This window comes from Desmodus rotundus, chromosome 9, assembly GCF_022682495.2.
Source record: "Desmodus rotundus isolate HL8 chromosome 9, HLdesRot8A.1, whole genome shotgun sequence".
Classification (NCBI taxonomy): Eukaryota; Metazoa; Chordata; class Mammalia; order Chiroptera; family Phyllostomidae; genus Desmodus; species Desmodus rotundus.
This window is the reverse complement of record NC_071395.1, coordinates 49,581,170-49,599,303: the sequence shown is the minus strand read 5'-3', so window position 1 is coordinate 49,599,303 and position 18,134 is coordinate 49,581,170. Positions and strand designations below refer to the sequence as shown.

The 18,134-nt window shown below is 52.3% G+C and overlaps 2 protein-coding genes across 10 annotated transcripts in view; one reads left to right on the top strand and one right to left on the bottom strand.

Moving 5' to 3' along the window:
- Window positions 1–7: 7 nt before the first annotated feature.
- Window positions 8–5,923, top strand: TSSK6 (testis specific serine kinase 6). Its single transcript, XM_024561003.4, has 2 exons — window positions 8–2,076; window positions 4,246–5,923. The coding sequence occupies exon 1, from the start codon at window positions 718–720 to the stop codon at window positions 1,537–1,539; it is 822 nt and encodes a 273-aa protein (XP_024416771.1). The 5' UTR covers window positions 8–717; the 3' UTR covers window positions 1,540–2,076; window positions 4,246–5,923.
- A 906-nt stretch (window positions 5,924–6,829) lies between these two features.
- The window catches only part of GATAD2A (GATA zinc finger domain containing 2A), a 105,703-nt gene continuing 94,398 nt past the window's right edge, over window positions 6,830–18,134 (bottom strand). For 7 of the 9 annotated variants that reach the window (XM_024560721.3, XM_024560723.3, XM_024560720.3 and 4 more), the window contains 9 exons: window positions 17,953–18,084; window positions 16,705–16,794; window positions 15,976–16,107; window positions 15,646–15,813; window positions 13,559–13,838; window positions 12,016–12,314; window positions 11,259–11,333; window positions 10,788–10,983; window positions 6,830–8,692 (listed from right to left, as the gene is read on the bottom strand). In XM_024560721.3, coding sequence (XP_024416489.1) covers window positions 8,562–8,692; window positions 10,788–10,983; window positions 11,259–11,333; window positions 12,016–12,314; window positions 13,559–13,838; window positions 15,646–15,813; window positions 15,976–16,107; window positions 16,705–16,794; window positions 17,953–18,084 — 1,503 coding nt within the window. In that variant the 3' untranslated portion in view covers window positions 6,830–8,561. The remainder of the gene's footprint in view (window positions 8,693–10,787; window positions 10,984–11,258; window positions 11,334–12,015; window positions 12,315–13,558; window positions 13,839–15,645; window positions 15,814–15,975; window positions 16,108–16,704; window positions 16,795–17,952; window positions 18,085–18,134) is intronic. The other 2 variants (XM_071219232.1, XM_053910517.1) reach the window with 1 other exon arrangement.

The following is an 18,134-nucleotide window of genomic DNA, read 5'->3' as shown; positions in this document are numbered from 1 at the left end:
CAGGGAACCTAGGGCACTGGTGTAGCGACTGTATAGCGCCGGAGAGCTCGGGCTGCGATGCCGGACGCGGCCAAAAAAATCGTTATTTCTTCTTCTCCCAGATGGGGCGTGGCTCAGTGGGTGCGGACAGCTGGAGGCCGCCAGGTCACCGGGGTCCTTGCATCAAACGACCTCCCATTCACCTTCTCTCTGGGGCGGTGTGCAAGGCAATCAAACTGCCGAGGGAGCCGCTTCACCGAGCTAAGCCCCCTTACTCGTTTTCTCCCCCTCCGGGTTTGTGCGGGCTGGGCACAAGAAGTTGGGTGGGGGCTGCTGCTGCTCAAGTTTGGACTCGCGAGGAGCCACCCCAACCCCAGGCACGGATTCTGTCCCTCAGTAGTGGAAGGGAGCCCTTCCTTGATAGTAGCCTCTCATCGGGAACTGGACCATTCAGAGCGATTATGAGTCACAAAGCCCTAGCGCCTCGGGGGGTCTCCTTCCCAAGGCGAGGTGACGCCCGCGGGGCCCCCACCCGGAGGTGAGGTGACGCCCGCGGTCACTTCACAAGGCAGAAATTGTTACCTGGGCAATAAAAGGCACCGCGGCGGAGGGGGCCGAGGAGTGGGCACATGGGGGTGCAGGAGTGCAGGTGCCAAGCACCATGGGTTAGGCCCGAGATTGGAGTCCGGCCGCCCCCCGACAGCAGCCGCCTCCTGCTCCCCGCGCGCCCCAGGCGCCATGTCGGGAGACAAACTCCTGAGCGAGCTCGGCTATAAGCTGGGCCGCACGATAGGTGAGGGAAGTTACTCTAAGGTGAAGGTGGCCACGTCCAAGAAGTACAAGGGCACGGTGGCCATTAAGGTGGTGGACCGGCGGCGCGCACCGCCAGACTTCGTCAACAAGTTCCTGCCGCGCGAGCTGTCCATCCTTCGAGGCGTGCGGCACCCACACATTGTTCACGTCTTCGAGTTCATCGAGGTGTGCAACGGGAAGCTGTACATCGTGATGGAGGCAGCCGCCACCGACCTGCTACAGGCCGTGCAGCGCAACGGGCGCATCCCCGGGGGACAGGCGCGCGACCTCTTCGCACAGATAGCCGGTGCCGTGCGCTACTTGCACGACCACCACCTGGTGCACCGCGACCTCAAGTGCGAAAACGTGTTGCTGAGCCCTGATGAGCGCCGCGTCAAGCTCACCGACTTTGGCTTTGGCCGCCAGGCACACGGCTACCCTGACCTGAGCACCACCTACTGTGGCTCGGCAGCCTACGCATCGCCTGAGGTTCTCCTGGGCATCCCCTATGACCCAAAGAAGTACGACGTGTGGAGCCTAGGCGTCGTGCTCTACGTCATGGTCACCGGATGCATGCCCTTCGACGACTCAGACATCGCCGGCCTGCCAAGGCGCCAGAAGCGCGGCGTCCTCTACCCCAACGGCCTCGAGCTGTCTGAGCGCTGCAAGGCCCTGATCACGGAATTGCTGCAGTTCAGCCCGTCGGCCAGACCTTCGGCGGGCCAGGTAGCGCGCAACGGCTGGCTGCGCGCTGGAGACTCCGGCTAAAAGCCGGGGTCCCCCACCTCATTCCCGTCTCCCCAAGCACTGCGCAAGCGCGGCGCACGCTCGGGAGGCGTGTTTCCGGAGTCCTGGGAAGCCGCCGTGCTAAGCGTCCTTTCCCCTTTTCCCTCTTCATCGACCGCGGGGCTGTGACCGCCCGGGTTTCGAATCTACTTCCTTCTCCACGATTTGGAGAGCAGGAGGGCGCATGCGCATCCTCGATTCCCTGCCAGAAGGCCCCGGCAAGAGGCGGGACCAGAGGATGCGGAAGCATTGCGCCTACTCTGAATGAGCGATAGTTGTGCAGCCGCAGGAAGCTGCGGTGAGCAGCTGCGGGCGAGGGCAAGCACGCGAAGTACGATGGTTCTCGCTTGTGGCTGAGGCGGTCGCGGGACGGCGCCCTCAGGGCGCCACCCTGGTTGTAACTTGCAATAAACTCGCTCTATCTCGCACCCGGGCTCTAGTGATGGCCACCTTTCACGGAGTGGGGAGAGGGGATCTCTCCCCCGGAAGGCAGGCGCGGGCGCTCCATTTTACGGAAAGGTTTGTGAAGGTTCTTGCTACAGTTCTCAAAGGGAGTTGGGGGGATTCCGTCCCTCTCCCATCCTGGGAAGAGTCAAAGGGGCTTTAAGGTCATCCCCGGCGTCTTGATGGTCCTGGGAATAGAGATGCTGGGCTGGGGAACAAGGGCCCAGCATCTTTCTCGTGTTTCAGAAGGCGCGGTGTGGACGTCGACTGAGCGTTCACAGACGAGGAAATTGAGGCCCGCATAGATGTCCCGTGCCCCAGAACACAGCTGGGATTTGAACCCAGATATGGCTGAAGTAAGGTGGGGAGTTGGTGGAAGCTCTTCTTAAGTGAGGGCCCTTCCTTAGGCTAACGGTGGGAGGAGTCAAAGGTGTGGCATAAGTCTACCCGTCAAGCTGATTCGTTCAGTCTTCATTCATCCATTTATTGAATGCCTGCTGGGTACCAAACTCTGGGACTCAGCAGAGAGGCTTTAGATCCGTCTCTGCCCTCAGTGAGGAGGCAAGTGAAAAGTCAAGTAGAAAGTTGCGTGGAAATCTTTTTAAAATTGTCAGTTGTGCTAAGTGCTGGTTGGGGGTGACACCTGAGGGATTGAAGGAGGTATCTGAGCGGAACCCTGAAGGAATCAGCAACTGGAAACAGCAGGAAGTGTTTCTTGAGTTCCCAAACAGGATGGAGCTGGTGTGTTTGAGTAATGCCAGGAAGCTCCTGTGGCTGGAATGGAGAGGAGGTGGAGAGGTAAAGGTGTATTGTCTGGAGAAGGACTGCACATGGCCTGGGGGAGTGTGGGGATTATTTTGCTACAATGAGGTTACTGGTATGGGAAATGTCTCCCTAAGTCTTAATTCTACCCGCTCCACCTGAGACCCATGACCAGTCTCTAAGGAGGCGGGTCAGCTTGTGTGTTTGACCATGTCCCATCCTTGCTCACTCATCTTCCATGGCTCTCAAGCACCTGGGGATTAAGTGCCAGCTCTTCTCTCATCCCTTTCAATGGGCTGTGGCCCACCCTCCTCATTTTGCAGACCGGGAAACAGGCTGAGAGAGGGATAAGTGTCTTGCCTTTAATCCTGGCTTGTTCATATCTGAACTGAGACAGAAAACCCAACTCTTTGATTTACCTTAGAAGGGTGCCTCTCCTGACCTGGACCACACCTAAGGCTCTGCCCCTGGAAAACGGAGGCAGGAACTCAGCCTTGGGGTTGTTGGAAGGGCTGTAGCACTGGACTCAGAATAAAAGTCACGTCTTCACCCCTATTTCCCACCGTCCAGCCACAGTGCCCTCATCTTCCCCCTGCTTGGTCACTCCTCTGAGACTTTTCACTGGCTGTTCCCACTCCCAGCAATGCTTTTCTTCTTTTCATGCAAGACTTGGCCTACCGAGCTTACCTCCTCTCTGTCACTTTATTCTTTTTTTCTTAATATTCACTTGATATGTTTATTGATTTTAGAGAGAGTGGAAGAGGGAGAAACATCAGTCAGTCTGAACCCACAACTCAAGCAAATGTCCTGATGGGGAGTCAAGCTTTGTGGGACGACACCCAGCCAACTGAGCCACACCGGTCAGGGTTGTCACTCTATTCTTTACCTCTTTGCCCTGTCACAGGTTTGATCCAATGCCTCTGGTGTGGCGCATGCTTATTTCTGTCCTTCACTAGTGAATCTGCATGAGCAATGAGCCAAGGTATCCTCCCACCCCATGGCCATGGCTTGGTTTAGGGAGGGACAAAGTCTCAGGGAACCAGGTGTGAGTGTCCCATTTGTTAGCTGGAGAAACTGAGACTCACCCTCTGGGTCCGCCAAGAAGCCTGTAGCTGATCTACCAAAGACTCACTTGAGGGCTGAGTGCAAAGCCCCTGAGAAAGCACCACCTTAGTGTGCTTTTTGCAGCCAGCGTTAGAGCATAGGGCACCAGTCAATGTGTCACAGGTAGACTGGTTTGGGTTTAATTTCTGTCAGTGCTGTGCCTGCCCAGGTGAAACCAAGCTGGCTGTTAGGGAAGGCAGTTAGCACTCACTGCCGGAGGCAGGGATGCCTTAATAAAAACCAGCAAAAATAAATAAATAAAAGCACCTAGGAAAAGTGGTAACATTACCAAAGTGAACACAGGACTCATGTTACGAATAAAATTTCAAACTGTCGACCTCTGAAAACAAATTTTCAACAGGAAATTGTTCATTTCAGGGCCTGGCTGGGTGGCTCCCTCTATACTTAAAACCTGCATCTGTAATACCATGTTCAGCAGACACCCAATGGGGAGCAGAGCCTGAAAAGCACTCCAGCAAAACCTACCAAGCCAGGCTGGAGACTGGAAGGGGCTGAGAGCCAGCGCAATGGGAAAAACCTGTTGGAGTCTCACCCCTGGTTCTGGTGGAGATGGAGGACCGGAGGTGAGACCACAGCACCCAGTTGGGGAGGACTCCCTATGCATGGGAAGTCAAGTCCAAAAGAAGCCCAAGAAGCAGATGTCTCATCCTTTGCTTCCTTGCTACACTTATCCAAGTTTCCAGCCTGCTCCATTGCTCAACTAAATAATGCAGGAAAACCAGGACTGAGGGGCCAAAAGAAAAATATAGCCAACACGTCATCCATTTATTATCCTTCAGTCTAAAACATTCTGGGGACACCATGTATAGCCACTGATTCCAGCCTCTGTTTATTGGAACTTCTATTTTGGTTTGGTAGTCAAGTTTTTGGTTTTACATTATCAGAGATTTAGAAAAAGTTGACTCCCACCCACACCCACTTCCCAAAAACCCTTGCACTGACATACTGTTTATTATAGCTTAAGGATTATAAAACTTCAGCTGTCACATAAAAGCGCAGTCCAAGTTCTTCAGACAACATGTGCAGTGTAACTCAGAATTTAAAAAAACCCTATGGTGGAGCATCAAAGACCATCATTTCCATTATTTCCACTCCTGTGTTGAGAATGTTTACATTACTTACACAGAAAATTCCTCCCTGGTGTGGCTCATTTGGTTGCAGCGTTGTCCCTTTTACTGAAAAGTTGCAGGTTTGCATATGGGAAGCAACTGATTGATGTTACTGTCTCTCTAAAATCAGTAATTGTATCCTTAGGTGAGAATTTTTAAAAAGCCCACTGGAGTTAAACTCCCTTCGTCTCCCTGCCCATAGGAGTGACCAGTGGGACACGTGACACGACAGTACTCAATTGCCTCTTATTCCCTCCACACTGGGGAGAGCTTTTTGTTTCAAGGTCTTGGAGGACAGGAGAGGCTCCTGGTGTAGGGCCGTCTTCAGCCCTGTCAAAGATGTGGGTCCAGGCCCTGGCTGGGTAGCTCAGTTGGTTAGAGCATTGTCCCGACATGCCAAGGTTGTGGGTTTTCTGTCAGTGCACATACAAGCAGCAACCAATGAATGCATGTTAGTGAAACAACAAATTAGTATTTCTCTTAAATTAAAAAAAAAAGGTGAGTCCTGATGTCAGAGTAAAGACATTGGATTAGACAGGGGCAGGATGGTCAGAGCTATGGGTGGCTCCAAGTGGACATGCATGTATCTGTGCACATATCCACTTATACACTTGGTGCTTCAAACCTGCTCCTTCATCAAAACTGGGAACAAGCTTTGTGAGCCCCACACTCCAGTCCACCCGGTGGCTGACGTTTTAAAGTTTCCAGTCACTGCCAGGAGACTATTACCATCGTCATTTGGGCCTGGGGGCTCCCACATTCTTACTGCTTCTGGAAACCAGGACTTCTCAGGCCTGATGCTCCCAAGACCAGGACCCCAGTGCTGTGGCATTTTTTGAGGGAGTGAACTTTGTTGCTGGGAGAACACCCTTCCCATTAGCATCCTTTCCTAGTATGTTCAAAACCCACATCCAGAGAGGTGTTTGTCGTATTTTGCTGGGCGTAACGTGCATCCAGTTTTGTGCGCATTATACACAGTATTACTTATAGCCATGGCATGTCATCATTATACCCACGTATAATGCACATCCTTATTTTTCCCTCAAAAATTTGGGCAGCGCGCTGGCTGGTGTGCCTCAGTGGAGTGCAGCCTGCGCCCAACTGAAAGGTTGCCAGTTTTGATTCCCATTTGGGACACGTGCCTGGGTTTTGGGCCAGGTCCCCACTAGGGAGCACGCAAGAGGCAACCACACATTGATGTTTCCCCCTCCCTTTCCCTCTTTCTAAAAATACATGTAATTTTTAAAAAGGCAAAATGGTAATAATGCCTTTGCTGTAATACCTTTAACTCAATCACATAACCACCCATCTGGGGCTCATCACAGCTGTTACACTGCAACGTGGGAAACAAAAAAAAGAGAGGTAGGAGTTTTAAAACAGAACTGAAGATTAAAGCCTCTCACGTTCTTGCCCCCACTTTAAAAGAAAAAAAGCTACATTTCCATCACAGTAGGTCCTCCCTGATGGGAATGTGCCTGGGAGTGTTAAGCGGGAGATGGTAAAGCCAGGGCCCGGCTGTCCTGTCCTCCATCCAAGGTGGTCTGGTTAGGGGAGCTGAGATGACGTGGTTCCTGAGCAATTGGTGAGCCAGGTTCTGATGGCACTGGGGACCAACATATGCCTTTGAGTCACAGACCCAGTCATCCCAGCCAGGAGTGCAACAATCCTGGCACACCCCTCCAGTGCAAAAAGAGACCTTGGCCCAGACACCTGATCCCATTACTGCACACAACTGAGGTCTGTCTGGCGGCATTGGCCAGCCCAGTGCTCCTTGTTGCAGGATTTGGAGAGACTGGCTCACGTAACTGAACAGAGAGGGATAGCAGCTCAGGGTAGTATAAGACAGGTATTTATTTACCAGGCACACAGAAAAATGCGAGGAATAGAAATGCTTACATATTCTTGAGTTTTTGGTGTATAAACACACCCTTTCCCCTTCACTCCTGAATGTTAATTTCCCTCTTTCCCCCCAAATCCCTGCATCTTGTAATGAAAGCCACCCTTCCCTGCCCTCCCTTCCTTCAGCCCATCTACTCAAAACAAAAATCAATGAGAAATTTAGGGTTCTACAGGGGGAAAAAAAAAAAGTAGAAAGTTTTCCAAAACTAGGTCTTCTACAGCATGTCAAAAATGTTTTCTAAACACTGATATTCATACAACGTGAGAGAGGGGGTTAAATGAGCCTTTATTAGAATGTTGAAGCAGTGTGTTTGAAGAAGGCAGCCCTACAAAATCAGGATTTTAAATTAAGTCCCTAACTGCATGGACAGGAAAACCAGGGCAGGGGCTGAAGTGGGAAGCAGTGTACCCATCTCCCCATCCACACACACATGTGCGCACACATGCGATGCCCTCACGTGCATGGCCTTGGTCTCATGTGCAGCATGCACATGACATCTTCTGCCTTTCCTTATGGAAATGATTTTTAAGGAGTGGGAGGAACCAAAATGAAACACAACTAAGAGCAGACCTGATCCTTTGTAAGACATCTCTGTGGACTCTAAAGAGGGTTAAAAAGAAAACCTGAAGGCGAACGCTGGGAGCATGGCCCTCCTTGAAGGGAAGGTTCTAAACTAGACCCAAATGGAAACCCTGAAGTCTGTGGGGGCAGGGGCACCTCCCCACCTGACACACCTGATGGGAGTACAGGCCAGGGCAGCTTGGGATGTTGTCCATCAAAATAAGAAGGAAAAGAAAAGGAAAAATTTAATAAAATAAACCACAACAACAAAAACACACAATAGCCCGCCCCTCCAACTTCCCGTTCAGGCTCTGTATGTTGCTGCCGTTTCTCTCCTCCCTTCTCCAAGGGCAGCAGCGTGGCTTCCAGCATCCCAGGCTCTCTGGCTGGGTCTGACTTGCAGTTTGTTCTTTTGCTAACTGTGGGAGGTTGGGCGGGGGGGGGGGGGGGGGGGGGGGTGGTCTCTGGGACGAGCAGCAGCACAGGCCTTCCACTGGAGCAAACGAGGGCTGGTCAGTCAGTGGCCCATCCTCTGGGGCATGGGAGCTGTGCTCGGCAGGAACCCCTGGGTCTGCATGGTTTACTTTAAACTCCATCATCATGAGGTGATTAAAAAAAAAAAAAAAAAAAAAAAAAGTCAACCTAGAGATTGCCGTGAAGGAAGGCAAAGATTGGGAGGCTAAGACGGGAAAAAGCAAAAACGAAACAGAACGGTCCGCTCAACTTCAGAAGCCCCAGGCTCCGGTCTCGCCCAAGTGTGTCACAGTGTCCAGGCCGCCCGTGTGCCCTGAGGGGGCTGAAGGGGAGGGCAGGAGCAGAACCAGCCCCCGAGGTCCGATTTTCTGCTGGTGTTGGGCAAACTAAAGGCAAAGAAAGGAGGGAAGCCCACGGGAAAGGTCCCCCAGTAATGATAATCCTCGTCCACCTGTGAAGCAGCCCTTCAGCCACGTCAAGACTTTGCAGCCAAGAACAGAGCTCTTGCTACCACAGTGTGGCAGAGGCTTGTTCGCTCTCTTGGGGAGCAGGGTGTCTTCCCCAGAGCAGAGGGTGGCAGGCCAGGTGGGAGGGAGAAGGGAGCCTGTTCTCCACTGGGCCGGCTCACACTATTTCCACGTGGCCGACTGGGGGATGGAGCGTGGTGGGATCATGTCCAGGAGGTACTCCCGCTGGCGGTCCACGGACGAGGAGGTCTTGTGCACTGCCAAGCTTGGGCTGACAAATGCAAGGGCCCCACCTGCAATAGAACAGAGAAGCCGGCTAACATAGCCCCAGTCAGGGGTAGGCTCAGGAGAACACAGGGCCCACCAAGCACAGGCAGCAAAACTCCCAGCCTCAGAGCTAACAGAACTTAAACGAGATGGCCAGTCTCTCATTAGACCATTCAAAGGAATACCGAATGGCAACCACAGCATAATCCCTTTGTAGGAAACTTATTTACACATGTGACATGAGAAGAGATGACTGAGGAAGGCCCCTAAGTGCTGCATTTATTCTCCTGAGGTAGAAAGTACTAGTCACTGCCATCATCTTCCCTTTTTATATTCGCTCAATTTCCCCAATGAACTAGTATCACTTGTTTTTAAAAGATTTTATTTATTTTTAGAGAGAAGGAAAGAGGAGAGAAACATCAATGTGTGGTTGCCTCTTGTGCGCCCCCCACTGGGGACCTGGCCCGCAACCCAGGCATGTGCCCTGACTGGAAACCAAACCCGTGACCCTTTGGTTCACAGGCCTGCACTCAATACACTGAGCCACACCAGCCAGGGTACACTAGTATCACTTTTGTAATTGGAAAATGAAAAACTGGCCCACACCCACCAGCACACCTCATTTTGGGGCTGGCCTGGTATAAGGACTGCTCTCAGACCCCCAGCTGTAGCAGGGCCCACCCAGAATAAATGCATTACCCCAAGAGTATTTTTGGTGGAGGTTAATAGACTTTGTGGAACAAAGGTTCTGAATGCATTAGGGATCATACAACGCCAACTAGATCCCGCCCAGTTTCCCCCAAGCCACCACCAAGAAACCCAGGTAACCAGGAGCTGTGGCAGACTCTCCTAGGAAAGTGGCTTCTAAGCCATGACACTTAACTTCAGCAACTTCTCCTTCATATTCCCATTCAAACATTACCCTTAAACGCACACAGTTTTCATGTGGTTGCTAACACTGTACACATGCATATACTTATACTTGACTTTTCCACTTCATATACTTTCAAATTTACCATAAAAGGAATTTCTAACCAGCCTGTGAGTTTTCCGTTGTATCTTATACATGCTGAGCAAAACTGTCTTTGCCTGATGTGTTCCCAGCTTTTGAAAAGGAGGGTGGGTGGCCCAAATTCTTCTGCAGTCGGATGAACGTCTTTCTTCTCCTAAGCTCTTCTCCAGTGGGAGACTCTGAGACTCGAGCATCTCTCTACCCCATGATCAGCTGCATGCACACTGGGCTCCTATGTTTCAGTTGCACTAACAGCCCTGCTTTCCCAGGTCTGACTAGGGTCTCTGTGACGGAGCTGCTGCTTCCTGTCAGGGCGCAGTATGCACTCCACTCCTGCAAACAAGCACTCTCACCCACCTTCTTCACTCAGCCTTCTGTGCCTACATTTCACCTTCCCGTTTTTGAGACACAAGAAATAGTGAATTTTCTTCTCATGTTAGCACATGAGTAAATTAAAAAATAAAAACAGGATGACCCAGGATAGTGGAGCTGTGGAGGATTGAAAAATACCTGCTGGAATGTCTCCACACCCCCTGGGCCATTCCTCAAATGTCTCCTCAGAGGCCTTTGCAGCCTACCCCAGTTAAAATCTCGGCCCCCGTGCCAGGGCCCCCGCCTGCCCACCCTGCATTCTTGTTCTCTACTGCACTTTGTACCTCCTGACCTGTCCAAGCCAGAGGAAGGGGTAAGACAGTGGCCTACAGATCAGGAAATAAAGGACACTGTATGGGTGAGCAAAAAATAGTACAGCAGGAAAGAGGGTAGGATGAATGTTTGCTGACAGAAGTCCACTGGATGGTGGGGTAACTGCCTGAATTGGGTCTGTCCCACATTTTGCATCAAGGGCTGTGAGTTTAGGTACAGAGTGTGGAGACAGTGAGGGCAATTAGTTTCTATCCAGGGCTGCCGCTTGATCAGTGCATCCTATTTAATGAAGAGATTTAGCTGAAGAGTTGGAGGCAGGCGCTCTCAGGGAGTAGATTGGGGGTCCAGGGCCCTCTGTGCCACTTCCCTTCACCCTGTGCACATGCACATCTTTGTTAAAATAAGAAAGGAATGGATCGAACCACAGCAAGAATCCTACTCAGAGCCCCTGAGGGGCTACCCACCTGTACTCAGGGGTGCCTTCTTCCAGTTGGAGGTGGCATTGCCCTTGCCAGAACTAACAGCTCTCTCGGAATGTCTGCCAGTCCTGCTGACGAGGGCTGTGGCTGAAGCTGAATTCTGCAGTTTGGGGGACTGGCTGAACGTGTGCAGGACACCTCGGGGTGCTGTGGCCGAGCCCCGGGACAGCTGGCTGGAGGCCTACAGTGGAAAGAGGATGCAATGGCTCATGTGGGGAAGGGAAGGGCAGAGGGCGAGACGCTCAGTGCAGCCTTTCCTTGCTGTGGCAGACCTTTTCCCACCCACACAGGGTCCCTAAAGTCCAAAATCAGGAGACCAGGTTACACCGAGGGGACAGGGGAAGGAAAGAGGGAGAGAGAAACAGACAGACGCAGGCAGCTGATGTGGTCACGGTCTGGGGCGTGAGGGCTGGTTGGTGGCACGGTGCAGGGGACTCCCGGCACTGCAGTTCTGACCTGTAGCACAGCCCCGTTACTCCAGTCGCGGGCCTCTCCTGAGCGGAACGCCAACTTACGCCGGGGTTTTATGACCTACACAAATGGGTTGAAATCAAGGTCAGCACCATCCATAGGCCAGCCCAGGGTGACCTAGAGTGACCAAAGGGCAGCAGCTGTGGCCACACGAATCCTAGTCCCCACAGGACAGGTCGTTTCCTGAGGGCAGTGTGGCCTCCCACTACGCAGAGACCTTGAGAAGATGCGGTCATTAGTGAGTTACAAATGACTTCCAAAGGTACAAAAAACTGCCAACAGGGAGCTTTGGATCTACAGGGGTGGGAAAGCAGAGCATTAAAAAAAGCAGCCAAAGGAAAAAAAAAAAGCAAAACAAAAAAAACTTGATTTCAAAGTTCCTTCTCTCCTTAACTTAGCTAGAATAGTTCTTCCAAACGCCTCTTTTGTATCTCAATATGGCTTTCAGAAAAGTCCTTAAAGACAAGAAGTACTTGTCAGCCGGCACACTGAGCGTGAAAGCTACAAAATCTAAAGAAACTGCAAATTAGTATTTTCACCACCAAACACCACCATTAAATGCAATTTAGACGCAGTTAACAATCAGGCAGATGCTCGCTGAGTGTGGGACTGAATGCCAGAACATTGTGCCTGCTAGGGACAACTTCCCTGCCAGGGAACGGACACCTCTCTTGGAGGGCAATGCCCCAGTCCAGCTCCCAGGCCTCCAGGTCACAGCTCTGGCTTCCAGACAAGGACTCACCTGCTTCAGAGCGGGGTGCGGGGCAGTGGTGGGCTCAGCTTTGGCCTGCACAGGAGCAGGGCCCTGCTGCAGAAGGCGCTGCTCGATCTCTTGCTCCTGCTGCAGCGCCTTCACGAAGGCGGCCTTCAGCCTGCTCGTGTGCTCCACCTTGAGCGCCTTCTTCTGGTTGGACGCCATGCAGTTCTCACACATGATGGCACCACCCTTCTCCTCCCGCCAGCGGCACGTGAAGTCTGTCTTGCACTGTGCACACATGTAGGGCTCCCGGGACAGCACAACAGCAGCTGACATCCTGCCCGCTGTAGGGGGAGATAGGTGGGCGCACATCAAAGAAATAAGACACCAGTCAGAACCCCCACAACCCAGGGTGCAGGACAGAGCACAAGCAGCATCCCGAGCCACGTGGCCCAGCAGTTATCAGAAAACTAATGTTGAAGCCAACTGTGTGCACACACTGGGCTGGACCTCAGGGAAGATTTTCTGGCCAAAGCTTTAGAAACGCTGTGGGTCAACCATCTTTGGTATAAATTCTCAAAAACATTTGCACCACCAACTTGGGTTCCCCTAATCGCCTTGTCCACCCACAGCAGGATGGGGAGGCATCTTGTCTGGACTCAGCCTCCTGCCCATCCTTCCTATACTGGCCTTGCAACAGCTCTTTTGCCAATAACATGACTTCATCATAAAGGAGATACCAAAAGGACTCAGACACATTCAGGCCATGTCAGAGCCTGTCCCCTTGTCTGTGGTCCCTTAAGGCAACCTGACAGGTGAAGCCTGTCAGCCCCTCCCCTGTTCCTCTGGACCAGTTGTAAGTATGCCTCCTTCTCAGCACTGAGCAGCTGACAAGATCACATAGGAAGAGGGTTCAGGCTGGCTGCTCAATTAATGTTACTACCAGGTTCATCGCAGGGCACAAGTGTCCCCAGTTCAGTGTCTGGTGGAGGCTCCCTAAGCGCCAACATGGCTTTCACCACCATTTCTAATATTATTTTTGATCACTATCTGGTTTATGCCCTTTTATTCCTGACACCTCCTGACATGCAGGTATGCTTTCCAAACTGCTTCCAAAGAGGGTGATTTAATGAGTCTGGGTCAGGTGCAGGTATCCCTCTCTCCCATCCTGGGGGCTCTGAACACTCAAAAGTACCACCTCTGTGATGACGTTCTATCTGGGAGCAAAACCAGTCATGTCAGTCTCCTGCAGGCATTCCTCCTCACTCCCCACCTGCCTCATGGCACACCCGCACCACAGTGCTGCCGCCTGTCCCCTGCACCACACGTGGAGACCCTGGGCCTCATCGGGGCCTGGCTCTCAGGAGGCACTAATAGGAAAGGTGCGTACAATGTGTTTAAGAAACTATCAAACCTCAGAGCAAGCAGGACTGATAATGAAACGTCATTTATAATCTCCAACCTTTAAGACAGCTCTGGGTATATTGTAGGCACACAGACATGTGCTATACATTGAAAAAAAAAAACCTATGTAACAGAAACTTTAGTGGCAAGAAATGGAAACAGCCCTAGCCCAGGGCCCACTCACCCTGTGTCTCCAGCAGGTTCTGTACCACTTCCTCCAGGCCAACCAGGTAGATGAATTCGTTGTTGGCTGCACTGGGCAAGAAGTTCATCTCTGGGGCAGGGGGCTTGGGAGGGGGGATTTCAAGCAGCGTCTTCTCCAGCTGTTTGCGCAGTGCGAGCTTGGCGGCCGCCTGCCGACTGGCTGGAGAATCACCAGATGTGACCACAGAGGTCACGCTGGTGGAGGTGGAGTTGCCCTGAGCAGAGGTGGCTGTCGTTCCTTTCAGTGAGGCTGGGGAGGGCTTTTGAGAAATAACAAGCAGGTCAGGGTGCTGGGAGTGCCCGGCTCTGAGGCAAGCCCTACCACTACACCCACAGCCCAGGTCAGAAACATCAGCTGCACTAAATTAATGAGTCCTTAAGAAATTCCAAGCTGCCTGAAAGCTGTGAGCAGCAGGCAGAGTAGCATTAAAACATTTACCCTATGAGATGACTAATATTATACACACACTTTTTGAGGCTTAGCTGATATCCAATAAACCACACATGTTTAAAATCTGTAATTTGCTGCATTTTGCCAGGAGGACACCCCTAAAGCAAGCCATCACCATAACCAGGACATAACCTTGTCAATGATTCCCCAGCACCAACCCGGACAACACTGCCACTGTCCTATCTCTATGGCCTGAGCCTCCTCTCAGCACAGGTCCGGTGGCCTCTTGTCCTCACAGGGGTACAATGGTGGCTCAAGTAGCATCTGTGGCATTTCCCTTGCGAGCATCTTTGTGTGTGCTCATCTGGAGATGCTAACAGTTTAGTCACATGTCCTCATCAGGGTTGTAGGACAAAGTGGCTCCTGCACTTGCCCCTCACCCCTTGCTATTCCTGTACTACTTTATTGTCTTTGTCTGAACCCCAGTGGCCAGTTCTCCATCATCAACTTGCTCCAGTCCACTCGCTCCCAACTGTCAAGTGTTCTCCCCAAAACCTAGAGCTAACCACATCAGTGCCCTTAACATCGTATGGTTGAGGAACTGTTTAGAAATCTGAGAAAAGCTGCCTTCATCATCCCCAGGAAAATGTACACACCTGGTCACTTGCCTATAATGTATCACAGGGCTCAGAAAGCCCAGGATGCTCTCCCAGGTCCCCTGCCCCCACAGAGGGTCTCGGAGCCAAAGAGGCTCCCCAACACGGAGGACGCCATCATAGCACCTTGGCCTGGCCAATCCCCCACTGACTGACCAGTTTCTCCCTGAAGCCCTCTTGGGTTCCCCACCCCACTGGGAGCAGAACCCCTGCCCTGCCCCACTGGCTCCACTGCTGCTGGCCTGCTTTCCATCCCCCTGGCACGCTGAGCTGGGAACAGGGTCACACCAGAGGGATCTGATCAAGGTTTTATGTGGTAAATGAACGGCTTGCACAGGTCAAACTTTTGCTCTGCCAGGACATCCCTACATGGTGGCAGGACTGCACGTGACCCTGACGAAAAGGAGGCAGGTGAGGATACATCATGCCAATGGAGGCAGAGAAGCTGACCCAGCAATTTTATCTATCAATGAAGCGCTGCTTCCAGACTGCTGGCTCCCAGTCCCATCTTCCCAGTTCTGTTGGGTGGAGACAGACCCACCCCATCTTGGAGGCTGTGTCCAAAGCTGAAGGGACTTGTGGATGTGAACAGAAGTACTGGGGCTGTAAGGACATTTGTAGACGCGTGCTCCTCATGAGCTTGTGCCTATAGGGGGAAGGGTAGGGAGGCCCCTAGTGCCCCCCCACCCCCCGCCATCTCTAAGCCCATCAGACACCTTTCCTGGGCTCTTCTATCCCCCCAAACCTGCCTCCTGCAACTGCTCAAACTCCCCATGTCTCAGCTCAGGTCTGCACCCCTCACTATCAGCAACTCTCCACCTCTGCCGTGTGGCAAATCTGAACACGGGACTCCTGCCTGAAGGAGCTCAAATACAAACCACAAGGGGTGTCCAAGCCCTCACCTGGCTCTGAGGGAGCAGGCAGGTCACATCGCACCACCCCACTGTGCCCCAGAACTGTGGGCCCTTTCAGTGGTAGCTGCATGGCACACTCCCCATGTTGGCACAGCATGGCCCTCACCTGTGGGATGTTGACGAGCAGACTGGTGTTGGGGACGTTGGCGACACGGATAAGGCCCTGCTGGATGATCCTCTGCCCCTGAATTTGCACATTGGGCACAGATGCCCGAGGGGCCAGGAGGAGCGGCGGTGGCCCCGTGCTGGAATGTTGTCTGATGTTGTGGATTTGCTGTGGGGTGGGATGGGGACAAGACAATGAAGGACAATGGAGGGAGGTATAGGGAAGAGATGGGATCCCAGCCTGAGTACTAGAAATGGTCATTCTTGCAAGGTGTACAGTTGTTTGGGGCTGCCTGGGCATACTCCTGTCCCAAGGATACACCCTGCTCACCTGGGCCCCCCTGACGAGTGGGGGCATGACGACCTGTGAGCTCGCCTGCGGTCCCAGCTTCGAGGACACCTGCTGCCCACCACGGACCAGGGGTGGTGGGATGACACTACCAGGCATTCGCGTTGAAGAGGTCTGTCAACGATACCAACCCTCAGATCTTACATACACAGCTTTTTAAAAACAAACAGGTTTTGTTAATGTTTGTAAATCCACATACTTGTTAACAAAAACAGAATGAGGTAATAGAAAAACACACAAGGAACACAGACGCCAATAAGAGACTTATAAACCTGGGCTGAGGGTGCTGGCTTCGGCAGCACATATACTAAACCTGGGCTGAGGAAGACACAGGCCCCACCACCGCAAGAGTCCAGCCAATCGGGACTGGCGCTGCCACCTGCTGGTGGGAGCTGGGGCCTGTTTGAGGGGAGCAGGGGAGGCTGGAAGCTGTGCTGGGACAAGGCCCCGCTGCCTTTGGGAGACTCAGGATGGAGGGAGTCTGTGTAGGTGGATCTTAGTCCTTTCTCCAATCTCAATAGGGGTGAGTCATGGGAAGGGCCTCCTATGCATCGGTGTGATTTGTTTATGATGTCACTGGTGGCGTTGTTTGGGAACGTGAACAAGGTTTATTGGGGCCACCAGCAGGAAAACCTCACTCAGTCTAATCAGAAGAAATAGGCGGCCTTTTTGTAGGTCTGCTCAGGAGTCTTAGGAGGAGAAAACACTGACCTGAAGTGATGGCTTGCTGGAAGGAATGTTCTGGGTGCCCCGCACAAGCGGGGGAGGGGTGGTCACAGTGCTCCCAGTGGAGCCTGCGGGCTGCAAGAGACAGGACACTTGGGAGATGAGACAGCCACCAGTCCTGCCCCACCCCCATAATCCTGATGGGGGACAGTTTTCTCCCTCTTCCAGAGGTACCAAGCTAGCAACGGTTCTGCTTCCAGCCTGGTAAGTGACTCCTGTCTATCTGTGACAGGAACTGACATGTTCAATATGGGCAGAAGAGAGTTGTTCTAGCACCCCTCGCTCCCTGGGGACTCCTGTCATCGCACTGTGGTTCAGGTGCTATCTCTGCCCTCCAGGGGGCAGGAAGGACTGGCTATGGGAAAAGACCCAGGGCCTGGACAGGTTCATTCCAACCTTGGGCTTCTTAAAGTAACACATCCCACTAGGGAAGGGGCAGTGACAGAATTGGATCACTATACCATGTCTTCAACAACTGACAAGGAAACAAGTAATAGGCAGAATCTGTCACCTAAAGATTAACAGACATCAGGTCACATCCATTTGCTGACTGGGTGGGGTCAGAGCTCAAGCAAACCCTCAAGTCAGACCTGTGAGTGTCCTTCTCCTGTCCCTCTCTCTTAGGGGATACATGTTCTACATACTCTGTCAGCCGTCCTGCCCGACATGCACTCACTTTTCTGGCTGAATGACAGTGGTTATCATAAGAGTAGCTGCATAATCAACCACGAACCTTCACAGAAATCCAACAAAACTAACATGAAACTTGCCCTACGTGGTGAGCTGTGCCCAGAACAGCACCACAAAAAGCCTCAGGTACCAGGGGAGACAGCAGGTGCCAGAGGACAGGGCCTCTGCCCACAGTCCCACGGCAGCCTGTGCTGATCAGCACAGCCAACCACAGGGTAGAGACCTTTCTAAAAACAAACTCAGGACAAAGCTCTGAACCTAGAAGTGTGCTTCCAGTAGCTCCACACATCTATCTGCTTTCCACTGCCGTGATGTTTTCACAGGAAGTGAGTTTTACGTACTCAGATCTGGAACACTGTAGACCAGCAGTACTCTGATATCCTTTTACCTAAATCCAACATGGGAACTTGAGTCTGCAAGTTCCTGTTAGGACCTTGGCACTCATGCCCCTGAGGAAACCTGTCTCCCCAATGACCAGCCTTTCTGTCCCCAGCTCTGAATGGCTCTCACCGACCCTTGAAGAAGATACAGGCTTGCACACACCTTCTGGGCGGTGGTTTCCTTTTGTATTTGACTCTGCCGCAACTTTTTCAACAAAACGAGTTTTGCTTCTTCTAACCGTAATTCTTCTTTCAGCTGCTTAATCATCCTTTCTCGCTCTTCAGGACTACTTTTCTGCAAGCCCAAGATAAGGGTTGAGAAGGAGGGTCAGCAGCCAGGCTCAC